Source organism: Pristis pectinata, chromosome 1 (genome assembly GCF_009764475.1).
Source record: "Pristis pectinata isolate sPriPec2 chromosome 1, sPriPec2.1.pri, whole genome shotgun sequence".
NCBI lineage: Eukaryota > Metazoa > Chordata > Chondrichthyes > Rhinopristiformes > Pristidae > Pristis > Pristis pectinata.
In genome coordinates, this window is record NC_067405.1 from 20475497 (window position 1) to 20489912 (window position 14416).

A 14416-nucleotide genomic window follows, 5' to 3' on the forward strand; every position below is an offset into this window, starting at 1 on the left:
CATTCTGAGATCTCCCCACAATAAAATGGTCAGCACTGCACAATTGCAGTTTCTTTTATTTAATTATATTACAAATATGCCAAATGCACAGTTCTCTGGCACACTTAAACACTTAATTCTGCTTTAATTGCTATTGTCCAAAAACTGTTTACTTACCTTCCCCCACGGCCTATGCGTCTCCGTGCTAAACCTATGCACCTTCTTGGAACAGTGAGTGTGGTCAAGCAGTATCTATACCGTGACTCACTTAACCCAGCTGGTTCTGCGGTCTGCCATGGACAGGAACTCATCTGATCCAAATGAGGCTATAATAGGCCAAAAGTTATGTAAGAACCAAGAAATCTAAGCGTTTGATATTTTACCCTGTTCACTCAATTTATTCTAAGTTAGCCCTCATTAAACTATCAAACAATCATTATTTTGCTTGGCATTCTTGAGACAGAGTCACCATGGTGATGGAGAGGTTGCAGAGAAGATTCACTGGGTTGTTGCCTGGGATGCAGCTGGAGAGGCTAGGTCTGTTTTCCCTGGAGCGGAGGTGGTTAAGAGGGGACATTATATAAGTATATAAAATTATGAGGGGTATGGATAGAGCAGACTGCAGGAAAGTTTACCCACTATCAGAGGTAGATAAAACTGGAGGACAGATTTAGGGCAAGAGGCAAGTCACTTAGAGGGGATAGGATCTGAGGGGTACCTTTACCACCCAAAAACTGGCAAGTACCTGGAATGCACTGCCTCAGACAGTAGTGAAAACAGAGTTGCTGACAGCATTTAATAAGTGTTTAGACAAGGTGGTTATGGGCCAAATGCTGGAAATTGGGATCGGTATGGATGGTTGCCCAGCAGTGTGGATATGGTGGGCTGAATGGCCCGTTTCCATGCTGTACGAATTTATAAATGTACAAGTACATGCATGAATACAGGCTCAAGCAGAATATGGAGCAATTGAATCTGGGAGAATGCTGAGCAGAAACCTGGAAAACCTCAGATATTCCAACAAAGCTGTTAGAGAAAATATGGGTGTCAATTTGGCTCTACCAAAGTTCCTCAAACATTACTAATGTAAAAATTAACTCTTTTCCCAGCTGCCTTTAGCATTTAAAGTTTTATAAACAAAAGCAGGGAGAAAGGTTCATTTTGCACCCAAAATTGTCTGAAGTTCTCGGCTGTCATTCAAAATTACAGAACTCAAATTGGTGAGAGCTCCCTGAAGCAGCTATTTATTCAGTCCCAAGTCTGTATTGTTGTTATTCTCTTTTAATTATGCTTTCCCCCCCCCACCCCTAAAAAGAATCAAAACTTTGAAAATGAGAATATAGCAGCTCTACTGAGATTTAATTACCTTTGCAATTTAAATACTTCAATACAAGAATAAATATTAAATAATAATTTCTGAAAAAAGTAACTGGTATTTCAAAATTCTTTTCTCCTTCAACCCAGTTTTATCATAGTTGAAGAAAACTTGTATTTAACATTTAAATATCAGATAAACAAAGCTGGAGCCATAGGCAAACTATTCCTGCATGCAACTTGATATACTTCACTAAAAGAGACTTGGGAAACAGACCCATGCATGCTTGGTCAAACACAAGAGTCCAAAACAGCAGTACACCTAACTGCTAGACTTACAACTGAGACCAGAAGCCAACCAATAATCTGCTGAGAATGGAGCTGGATACACTATGCATCCAATCCCTCAACGTTATACCAGAGAAGACTCATTCACTCAAGGGGAAAATATAATTTGAAGATCAACATAGTCAATTATCATCAGAACACAGTGATTTGACCAAAATCTTGAAAATAACACTATCATGCAACAGATAGAAACACTCTGACTTCATGGGCTCAGAGGTCCAAAACACAATGATGGGTGTACTATTTAATAGAAGTGATCTAGATTAAGGAGAAGTTGTTCAAAATAATTTAGAGACAGTTGAATTTACAATGTGAATGAAACAGAGAGCATATCAATATTTAAGAATTAGTTGAAGAAAAGCAGACAGAGGACTATTGGAGACAGAAAGCGTGCAGTGAAAATAAGGGTGCTGCTTTTGTACAGGATGTGTGCCAAAATGGCTAAAACACCAGTTTCGGTGTTATATAGGATCCTCAACAAAAATGAACTTGAAGAAGCACATCTAGAGATTTTGTCCCACGTACTTAAAAAAAATTAAATAACTAAGACAGTAGATAAAAATACACAACTTTATTCTCAGAAGTTGCATATTATACAGTTACTTACAGCATAGTACTGGCAACCAGCTTTCCTCTTGAAAGCAAAAAGCCCATCAGGGTCACTGTCTTCCTCAGGCTCCGATACTGGAGAAGGAACCTAACAGAAACAAAATGTCAATGTTTAAGTTAGCATCACGATATGAAAATATTAGTGCATGGAAATTATTTTCTTATTTCAGCTTGCAAATTTCCTCCTCAGAAACTAAAGTACTGTAATTCACAGGATTGAGAAATAGCATAATATCATTGTTCTCTCCTTTTACGAGGTAAAGAGTTCTCTCATAATCATTCAATTCCCCAGCCTGGAACTATGGAAATTCAAAACCTAGGATCCATGTTTGATAACTCAGTAAACTTAAACTTCCTCCTCCTAACACAATAATTAAATGATTTTAATGTTATTGACCTTAATCAGAATTACTATCCTGCAGGGCCTCTTCCCTTTTGTGAATCACTCCCAGATTCCAAGTCACTGGAACTTCCTGACCTGCAGTACTCCTCAAATACCTATAAAATTTCCCTAAAATCCAATTGTATTTTCCTACAATTGCCTAGTTAAAAAATACACTGATGCGGTAATATAAACTTGTTTGCTTAGTCTTTGATGCTAATAGCAATGAGGAGGATATGTTATATTTCACAACATCTCAAAACTAATTAGAATAATTGTTGACAATCATGGAAATTGGAAATAAAGTCATATTAGGACTTATCCTGTAGCATATCAATTCTAAAAACTATAGATGCCAATAAAGCCAACATTATCCTACTCCTCATTTAAAGTAAGTTACTAAGCTTAGAGAAGAACATCATCTTATTCCAATAACATTTTGAACCTATTGTCAATTTGCTTACTGAAAAAACTTCCAAAAGTTTTTTTTTTGTTTAGTTTATATTGTTTATAATTTTTTTTTATTGATTTGGGTTTTTTTAAAAATTTATATAATAAATCTTTTTCTTTCCTTTCTTTTATATTATATTCATTTACTAAGAGATAGTTGGACCTACAGACTTTTTTTTATATTTTATTGTTCTTTATGATTATCCATGTCATGATTGTTATCCTGATCTCTTTGTATTACACGTATAAATATTGATGCTATATATTAATCTGTATTAATTTGAAAACTAATAAAAAGATTGAAAAAGAAAAAACTTTCTGTACCTGGGTGTAAGACTCTTCATCAGAACTGAGAAAGTCATACTGCTTGATATCTCTCTTCAAGGGTGGTTGCAATTCTGTGCTAGGCTGATGGTGTAAAACAATACACTCTGAAGTTTTATGTTTCTTCTTCACGTATTTCTTCTTTACACGAACAGCATCAGTAACCTCCTCTTTAAGTGACATCAAGTGTGGTGGCTGCTGCTTTAAAGGAAAGCAAAGCAAAACTAAATTAAATCAGTTATTTCCAGGTATACATGCTAAACACAAATTATAGCAGATTTTTATTAGAGTACTGCATTCCTGCCAAGAGACCATCTTTAACCACAGAAATATCATGATGGAAGTCTTTGTTACAATAATCCAAAACTATTAATATTTTTCTTTCTCATTCCACAGTCATATGACACAGAAACAGGTCCTTAGGCCCACGCTGACCAATATTTCCATCTAAGCTAGTTCCATTTGCCCGTGTTTGCTCCATATGCCTTGAAACCTCTCCTATCCATGTACCCATTCAAGTGCCTTTTAAACATTGCTAACATACCTGCCTCAACCACTTTTACTGGCAGCTCATTCCATATATAGACTACGCTCTGGGTGAAAAAGTTACCCCTCAGGTTCCTATTAGATCAACGCCCTCTACCCTAAGCCTACGTCTTCTAGTTCTTGATTTCCCCAACCCTGGGTAAAAGACTATGTGCATTAGGTCCTGTTAATTTTTTTTTAAATATAGCTTCTACCTCATCCACTTCATATAGCAAAGTATGTCACTGACCAACTCAAGTCATCTAACCACAACCTCATTCTTAGACTGATCAAAATAAACAACTTTCTATTAATGCTTATCAATTCTTCACATTTTTTAAACAAGAAACGTGTTCAATATCACAAGGTTGCTCTGCCCCAGTGAAAATATAGTTGCAGTATTATTCCCAGACAGAATTAAAGTACTTTTATTAATTTGAGGTTATTTCCAACCTCAAAATTAAATTTTAATTATACAAAATCAGTCAAATTAAGAAACAAATAACAACACAGGAGATCCTAGGACTGTTTCAATTTGAATGAACATTTAATTTCACAATTGTTTGATTCCCTCCTTACTCAGACTTGCTTTGTGCAGCTCTTTTCCTCACCACATTATTCAAATTAAGGATATATTTTGGGACGGAAACAGCCAATATTGTTAATGTATAACATATTCACAATAAGTACACAAGTACCAAAACAACAGTTTAAAATTAGTGGAAATCATAAACAAACTTTAGTGTGCTATACTATGATTCTAGTCATGTGACCTTTCTGCTCAGACATACAGAAAACCATTTAATTGGAGAACGCAACTCAAAAAAGCCACAAGCCTGTCCTTCATTGTCAAAGACCTGAATTCTGGGGAATACTAGATTAAAAGCAGACTCTCAGAAGAAGAACTTGAATGGTATTTTAGTAGTAAACCAGGAAAATTAAATAGTGTGGGTTATGAACATGTTTCTTAACAAGTAAATGGAAGATTTGGAGCTGAAAGACATACCAAGGAGTAATTAGTGCAGAGAACAAACTGCTGATTACAACAGTGAAGTAAGAGATGGATTTAAAAAGTAGCTGAATATTACAGTAGGGAACTCTAGGGGCTTTTTGAATGGATAGAGTAAAATGAGCTGAATGGACATCCATGAAAAGTCCAGGAAAGTCACAATCTAACATGGGGCAGATACGGTAGTGTAGCAGTTAGCGTAACACTATTATAGCACCAGCGACCCAGGGTTCAATTCTAGCTGCTGTCTGTAAGGAGTTTGTACGTTCTTCCCGTGTCTGTGTGGGTTTCCTCCGGTTTCCTTCCACATTCCAAAGACAAAGACATATAGGTTAGGAAGCTGTGGGCTGCCCCCAGAACACACAACACAAAAAGATGCATTTCACTGTGTGTTTCGATGTACATATGACTAATAAAGATATCTTATAACATACTCCATTGTTTTGGATATTATAATTGGCGTTACTGATTGGTGAAAGATCAACTCATTGGTACTGAAATATCAGCAATAAAACCACTCTGATATTATAACTAATACAAACCCTCTAAAAACAGATCTTTAAGAATTGTTTGTATTGGTATTGGTTTATTATTGTATGTATTAGCAGCGCCAAGCCACAAAGTTTGTTTACATTTGTAACTAAGTGTTTTGGTCATGCACACTTGTCTTTGCTTGGACAGCATTTTGCCTATATTTCAAACCTTATGTCTTCCAAGAGACCAGGAAGTGTGGGAGGTGGTGCTCATGCTAATTAGCATAACCATAAGCCATTATCCATTCTTGAAAAGTTGTATTACTGAAGAAAAATCAGATAAAGGAACTTTAGCAAGGGCTTTGTGCAAGTTCTATGGTATTGGCTTATCAACAGTTTTTGACTTAAAGAAACAAAAGGAGCACATTTGCCAAGAATGAAATTCAGAAAAGCTTAAGACATCAGAAAACTTTGAAAGCTGGAAAGAGCACAGTTAGACAATGCACTTATAAAGCGGTTTGAGCTTAGACTAACAATGGTGTGAGCATTTCAGGTGAGATGCTTACAGAGCAGCAAAAATATTTCATCAAGAAAATGACTGTGAATATTCACCTGGATGGCTACACAAGTTTAAAAGTAGGCACCGTATTTTATTACACAGTATGCAGGCAAAAAAAGTGCTGACACTGAAACTACGGCAAAGTTTGTTGATGAATTTGCAGTTAGTGGCAATGGAAAATTTCTCTCCAGAACACATGTACAATGCCAGTGACACTGCCCTGTATCGGCACTGCATGCCACAAAAATCCCTTACACAGGATATTGAGGTGGCTCGAACTGGAGGAAAGGATTCCAAGAATAGGCTCTTAATTCCTAGCTGCAGCTGGTATACAGAAGTGCAAGTTCACGTTAATCAGTAAGTGTGCCCCCGAGGGCCTTTACAGGGCTGACTTTTTTTTTCTGTTATCTAACAAGAAAGAGTGGATAATGATGAAACTATGCCTTGAATGGTTTGAATATTATTTTGAATCGGGAACTAGAGCGCACTGCAACTCTATTGGCCTCCACCCAAAGTGTGGAATACTTCTTTTAGATAATTGTTCAGCCCACCCCAAAGTGTCAAAGATAATGTTATTGGGCTGCATTTACTTCTTAAATGTACCTCTGATTCAGCCCTGTAATCAGGGCATATTGTGGTCACTTAAATGCAAATAGAAATCAGAGTTCATGCACTGTTTGTGCGTTGCAGTAAATACTGAGAAGCCTGTTGTATCATTCATAAAGGAATTTAACCTAAAGGATGTCATGTAGTCACTTGCTTCAGTCTGAGATAAGGCTGATAAAGGTACACTGCAGGGTGGCTGGCACAAGCTGTGGCTAACCCGAATGTTTGAGGAAGAGAAAGACAAAGATCTTAACTTCGCTGGATTTAGAATTTCTAGGAAAAAGAAAATTACTTGACAATTGGTGGAGTACACCAAAGGTAATGACAGAATAAAAGTGTCTTGAAGTAACTAAAGATATGACAGAAGAAAATCTGGAGGAGTGGATGAATGGGTGAATGTCGATGATGAAGTGCCAGTTGCTCATCAACCCTCTGATAAAGAGATTGTGGAACTGGTTTAGCAAGGTGAGAAGCAAGAAAAAAAATGAAGGAAGTGCAGAAGTCAAAGAAGTTGAAGGAAGAATTTATACTGATACCGGTATCTGGCTGATTAGAAATTTAATTGCAGGACTGGAATAATGGGACCTTACTACAAAACAAGAAATTATACATGCTTTTGATTCAAACAAAATTAAAGAGAAAACGCAGTTTATGAAGCAAGCTACTTTTGAACAGTGGTTGAAGAAGATAGTTGAGAAGACAAGTGTGGAACGTTCTAGAGTAGATAATCCACTTCCCTCCATCTCCTCTGTCCCTAATGTACAGGTACCTGATGACCCTGATGTAATCTGAACTACTGCTAACCACTAGAACTCATTGGAAGTAAATTTATTTTATGTTTTTCTGCTTTAAGCAGCTTTAAATATAAATGAAAATACAGAACAGCTTTTCAATTGCAAGGTTCATATTTCGTGAAACAAAATTTTATCCTTAGAGCAGGATAAAATGTCGGCACAACATTGTGGGCCGAAGGGCCTGTACTGTGCTGTAATGTTCTATGTTCTAAAAACTATTTCTGACAGCGTTAATGATAGTTTTGTTTTCTGTTTAAACCTTTATTCTACTTTTTGTGACATAGCAATAAACATGCAGAAGGAACTGGCAAGCCTAGGGTTTAGGCATAGGGGGTTCTTAGGGAATTTCTGTGGTCTGGCATTGGTTGATTCCCAAGGGTACTGGAACTAGAGTTTCAACCTTTTTTTCCCCACTTTTTTTTTTGTACAGGTTGAAGAGCAGTCCAAATCTGGAAATGGCAGTCAGGCTAGCTAACTACCAATTCCCAACAATTAGCTTAATTGTACGTTAATGACTGAACTATGCTGAACACAGAGAGACTGCTTCTACATAATATATAATCTTATCTGTGACGTCACTAATTGGAAAATTACAAGTTGGTTCCTTCCAAGTTAACTATCGTCTCAAATTTTGAATATAGATTTGATTAACAAAAAAAACCTCAATACAAATATTTCAGTATCAATTAATGCAAACTCAAACATTGAATCCATGAGGAAATATTTGATGAGTTGTTTTTTTACCTTAACAGTTTTGTTTTCTGGTGCTTTGTAATGATTGCCATTGTGAAGAGATGCTGGAGTGTTGGAGACTGCCTTTTCTTGTTTTTGAGTCCTCAGCTCACACATAACTTCTCCACCAAAGTCGCCCATGTGGTACCTATTCAAACAGTGTAACTTCAGCATCTCCTACCATTTTAAGTTGCTTTTGTGCAGTAATTAGCTAGTAAATCAGAATCCAAATCAAATATTGACTATGGCAACATATTTTGCTAAACAGAACAAATTCTTATGATCATACCTCTTCTCGACCACACCTAGTGTAAGATGAAGCAAATCCCTTTTGGTCTTTTCCCGCCTCTTAATCATTTCTAGGATGGTAACTGCCCGACTGAATTCTCTACGCAGCTTCAACATTTTCTCATATGAAGCTTCATCATTTTTACGATTCTGTGGAAAAATTAAAACCATTTGGTTTTATTCAAGATATTATAGTTAAGTAAACAAACAACAAAGTGTGCAGAGGATGTTTTCCCTATTCAATAATGCATTTTAGAAGAAAATATATGCCAACGAATCACGACTTAAAAGCCACATTGTACTTATCCTTCAATGCCTTGGCAATTCAAGCAAATGTCTAGATGCTTCTTAAGTGCTGTGACAGCACCTGCCTCTACCACTTCCACAGACAGCACATTACAGATTCCAACCATTTTGTGCACAAAAACAATTCCCCTCAGAATCCTTTTGAATCTCCTAACTCTCACTTTATATCCATGCCCTCTTGTTTTAAATACCTTAATCAAAGGAAAAAAGATTCTTATGATCTATTCTCATAATTTTGTATACCTCTTTCAGATCATCCCTCAGCATTCTTCTGTTCCAGGGAAAATAAACCCAGCCTATCCAATCTCTCCTTTCAATTCAAATGTTCCAATTCAAGCAGCATCCTTGTGAATCTCCTCTGCACCCTCTCCAACGCAATCACATCCTTCAATAGTATTGCACACAATACTCCAACTGTGGCCTAACCAATCTTTTGGAATACTCCAGTAATGCAATTTCTGATGAATACATAGAGGTAGCGAGGCAAGGTATCACCTACTTTCCATCCACATAAGAAAACAGCTAGACCCAGTCTTCACTTCTGTATAGATCAGTAATTTATGCTGTATGGATGAGCAACTAAAGAAAATTATCACCTTTCTAGTCTGCATCTTCTCAGTTCTCCTTCGAAAAGCAACATATGGATCATTGTTAGTGGAACCATCTCTTTTCTCCTGTTTGACCAAGGGGATGAGGGAGGGTGCCCTACAGTTTTTGCGCTTCCTTGCCCAGTAATCATGGACTGCTTTTATTAGGTAGTCGTCTTCTTTCAAAAGTAGTTTGGCCTCTTGGATAGATACAAGCTGAAAAATAAGGTAACAAAATTACATTTAATGAATCTGTATTAGCAGAAATTGATGACATTACAGTTCACGATTTCTATGTTCATCTTTTCAAGCAAAAACAACTCTTTGCTTGGGACTCAATACCAATATTAATCTTTAAGTCACCTCCACTTTACCTTAACAATACATTTTAATTCCAACCACAAAGACTAGACTCCTACTGCACTAGTCTTTCAGTTTACAACTTTCACACCAGCTATCATCGTGGCTTGCACACATGGCAGTTTAGGTAATTTTAAAATAGATCCACATCATTGGGAAATAAGTTTCAACAAATTCCTTTACTTAGCAGGGTCCTTTCAACCAACACTGATACTAGTAGGATGTTTTTGGTCTGATTATGCAACATAGGCCATAGAAATTGATAATAGGCAACCCAAAACAATGGATTTTTACAGCATGTGGCCATGAAGCCTGCCAATTTGGCTTTAATTGTTTATTTTCTAAAATGCATCTGCAACATCACAGAACACATGCTCTCCATGAATTGCTTAATGGAGCACAGCAGTGAATTCCAGGTTTTTAAGAGAATACCTAGGAGTGAGATAAATACAAAGAGGAGCAAGGCAGCAGGCCGTACTGAGAATTAGCCACCTGTGGGGCATGGCACTAAATAATTTAAACTTACGATAACCGAATATGAAATCTGTACTATTACTCAATAATAAATGATGCTGCACAGTACCTGATTTCCACTAGCCTTTTCCAATCGGTCAAACATTTCTTCAAACTGTAATGGTTTAATCTCCACCTTTCTATTTAGACGATTGAATAAGATCTCATCTTCAGAATCCATGTCATAATCAGGTTGTTCACTATCTAAATTAATAGCTTAAAAAAAGGATTTATTTTTAAAAATCTCCATATTATTTAAAACAGATCTTTAAAAATCAATTCCAACTCAAGACATTTAACATTATACAAATTTTGCCAACAGAATTTATACAAACCAGCTAAATTTGTAACCATTTTTAAATTAAAGACCAATTTCCTTATATTTAAAAGCCAGGATGCAAAAATATTTAAATCAATAGACCCATGCTAAACCAAATCATTTCCAGTTTTCCATTTTTAAATTGCACTGCAGATTCTTTCTAAAACCATGTGTGTAAACTATATAAAGTTACTGCAAACTGTTAAAACCTTGCGGAGTGTCATATGACATTCCCACAATTATGTTTGGATCTACATTCTAGTGAAGGGCTGAAGTGACATGAAACTTTGCAAAAGAAACAGCACACACCTCACTAAGCTTTGGTTTGCCACAATATCTCTAGAAAATTAAAATAAAATTTGAAGCCAACAATAAACAAGTATTTAAATTGATCAATCAACGTAAGTTTTAAGCAATTTAATCCCTGGCATTTTCCTCATTTGAAACACATTGAGGAATAATTTCATGACAAAATTGATATAATCATTAAATTTTAAAGTTGAATATGATATAATTTTAAAGCATGCAAATATATCATTTTCTTTACTATCTCATTAAATGTTACATCACCATGTGATCACTGAAAAATAGCTACAAAACAGTACAAATGAGGATGCTCTGTCAATAGGAAAACAATCAGATGGTTACTAACTTACGTTGAATATGAATGAGTTGTTTAGGGACCTTGAATTCTCCCCTGTATAGACGATCATAGTAAGAGACATTACTCTCTGCCTCAGGCACTGGAATAACCATATTCTCCCTTTTTTCTCTGAAGACCTGCTGGGCTGAAATTGCTCTCTGCAAATGATGTTCCTGAAAAAAAGGGAAGTAAATTATTTTATAACAAAGAAAAGAAAAGAAACTCAGGGTTACCGAAAGTAGTACAAAACTATACAAAATAAAAAGGCAATAAATTTCATCCTTGGCGTGTTGCAATGTTGCTGAACTCTAATAGGGAACAGCAATTGGCAAGCATTTCCAAGCTATGAATGCAGAGCAGAGAAAAAAAAAGTCACATTTCCTATTTTCTACAAAGTCTATATATATAGACACATGCAGACATCTGGAGTGGTGAGGATTTGGAATTATTGCGATAATCTATTTCAGAACAGCCAGATAACATTATGGGCATATTCCTGAAAAAGATACTTGGACAGCCGCAAAATAATTATGCAGGTTGAGTAAACACATCGCAGCGCAAATCACCTTCAGGAAGGGGAAGAAGAATACTGAATTTTCTAATGCATACGCAACACAATAAAAGCTTTGGGAAATGGAGGCACAAACTTTTAAGTAGCATTCCTGTATAGTTCAGCTTGCAATTGACATGAATGTTATCAATTTAATTCAGACAATCATATTACCCATTATTACCATTTTCTCAAGACAATATCAAGTTTATGCGCAGGCTGCCTTCTCACCTTCTGTGTGCACTGTTAAAAATGTGGTAGAGTTGGAATTCTAAATGGATAAGATTCTAAAATACTGTTGACAACAGAGGTGAAGTGTGTTATAAAAGTATACAAAGTCCCTCAGTTACCTCTTCTTGTATTTAGTGTCTGCCTGATTTGTTTGGGGTTGATTGTACAGAAAATTGCAAGGATCAGGACCAGCTAATCAAGACAGTAATACGGTATGAAGCACTTGGAACACTGGTCTAAAAATGATTCCAGTCAGGCCCAATTGTACAGGAGTCCTGGTTGGTGGTGAAGGACAGAACAACAGCATGGGTTGAGTCAGATCACAGATGAGAACATGGAAAGAGGGTCAGTTATGTTAGTTGAAGAGAGCAACAAGAGAACATCTTCCTTGATATACTTGGCAGAGGTGGAGCCAAAATGAAGTAGTTCCAATGACTGAACTAGGTTGCAAGCAAAACGAAATAACTAACCTGAAGTGAGAAACAAAGACTACCTCATAGGTACGCATAAAAGGTGTTTCATATTATTTAAAGCCACACATGGAAGTTCTTAGAAAACATACATTTCCCCCAACCATAGCATCTAAAAATTAGATTATTTACCCATCTACTTCAATATTATTAGTGGGACTTCGTTGTGTGCAAAAAACCTTGTCTATTGTCTGAGGTACTGCTTGCATTACCTCCGTAATGATACTTCAAAGCTATTTAATTCTCCAAAGTATTTTGAAGCATCTTATTGCAATATCTTTTCCTTTCCAGCCTGTTGCAAGTTTTATCCAAGTGCTTCGAAGTACTATGTAAATCTAATGGCCCAAAGTATGGAAACTCTGACACACCAAGGTCAGCAATATGCCATAAAATCTGATGAAATTTGCTGCTTCTTTTTCCAGGTGGGAGCTGTAGTCATGCAACTAATGAATGCTGTTCCAATGATATTTAACTTGGCTGATATTTACATGTCATTGGAAGTCTTCCCAAAGACTATTCCCCACAACAACGTCACACCACTCATCTCCATCTTCAGAAAACTGCATTGCATCTAATTCAATCAGTATCTTTGCTTACGGCAGTAATTTGATAAACAGGATAATTTTAACAGGGAGTCTAAATTATTGGGTTTCAACTGTACCTGAAATATGAAAGGTGTTTCCTAGCTCGTGTGCTGTGAAGGGATTGGCTTGAAAGCAGCTCAAAGCACCAGAGCACCAAAAGGTCCCACATAATTGCCTTTTATAATAAAAACTGAGCAGCCCTGTAAAATGGGAAGTAAACAGGCAAAGTGAATGATTACAAGGTGGCAGCCCAAATATGTGAGGTTGTAAAAGTTCTGCATCTAATTCGCATCCTTAGCATCCCACTTTCTAAAAAGGGCAGAGATTCACAAATCTACATCAACCTTTACCTTAAGGTAAAGTTTTTTTAAATACTTAATTCACAAGACTGCAAATGTTATCCTTTTACATTCACATGGGTGTTTTTAGTGCTGTCACAGGATATGATCATATTAAATATTACCAAAAATGTTTAACAAAGGTTTTCTTGGGACATTGATCAGGTTTTAGAACCCTCACCTTACTCTTGGGTACAATGGATTTCTGTGGACAGAAGCAGGATGGGGCAACAGAAAGAAAGCGTGGGGGGGGGGGGAGGAAGAAGAAGATATAAAGGGGAGAAAACAGAGAGAGGAATGTCATAGAAGAGAGGAAGGACTGAGAAATCAATTAACAAAATCCTTAATTTTCATCATCTAGAATTATAATAGCACTTTAGCACATCACAACCCTTTACAAAATGGGAAATGGCCAGGAATTATACACACACAGTTGATCACATTTTGTTATTCAGTTTTTAAAATATGGCAGAAAACCACAATACAACAAAATTTTGCCTCAAGTACAAAACCTTCTAAATGTTTGTAAATGTCTGTGGAATTTGCAGATTATACATTGCTCCTGCAAAACTACAATACCCAAAGCAAATGGTGAAAAAATCTCATTTACTTAATGATTTTGTTCCACTTCCACCAAAAAAGTTTAAGTTGACAATCTTTATGATGTGCATAGCCAGTGCACATGTAACTCATTCTATGTTAATCCATAGCATGGACCAGATCTTTTTGATCTGGTCTCCACATTCAGAACAACTGCCTGCAGTCTCCCCACACTTACAATTACCTAGTCTCGATGCAGAAGATGTAACTTGCTGACCTGAACCAATTTAATCTGGATGGCAGTAGGGCCTTTGGCAGTGTTCCAAGTATGCCCACTCACAAAACTACTCTGGGAACTGAGTCGGCAAAGTGCTGCATCAAGTTTTGCCAGCTGTAAAAGTCTGAGGAACTTTTCGTGGACATTAAATTTAAATTGAAGTAATATTAAAATTTGTATAAAAGTTTACACAAAATTTAAAACATTAAAATGAAGCAAAATAATTTAAAAACTCATTTATAGCCTGATAGTCCCCATTGAAATGGATGTTTCAATCATGTGCCAGGTAAAATATCATGGCTCTCC

At 36.4% G+C, this 14416-nt stretch overlaps 1 protein-coding gene across 2 annotated transcripts in view; it reads right to left on the reverse strand.

Moving 5' to 3' along the window:
- The window catches only part of epc2 (enhancer of polycomb homolog 2 (Drosophila)), a 53534-nt gene that overhangs the window by 17377 nt on the left and 21741 nt on the right, over nucleotides 1-14416 (reverse strand). The window contains exons 2-9 of one of the 2 annotated variants that reach the window (XM_052013723.1): nucleotides 11134-11293; nucleotides 10229-10374; nucleotides 9295-9501; nucleotides 8394-8542; nucleotides 8117-8252; nucleotides 3407-3604; nucleotides 2249-2338; nucleotides 157-305 (exon numbers count right to left, since the gene is read on the reverse strand). In XM_052013723.1, the coding sequence (XP_051869683.1) occupies nucleotides 157-305; nucleotides 2249-2338; nucleotides 3407-3604; nucleotides 8117-8252; nucleotides 8394-8542; nucleotides 9295-9501; nucleotides 10229-10374; nucleotides 11134-11293 (1235 nt within the window). Of the gene's footprint in view, nucleotides 1-156; nucleotides 306-2248; nucleotides 2339-3406; nucleotides 3608-8116; nucleotides 8253-8393; nucleotides 8543-9294; nucleotides 9502-10228; nucleotides 10375-11133; nucleotides 11294-14416 lie in introns of both variants that reach the window. The other variant, XM_052013715.1, reaches the window with a different exon arrangement.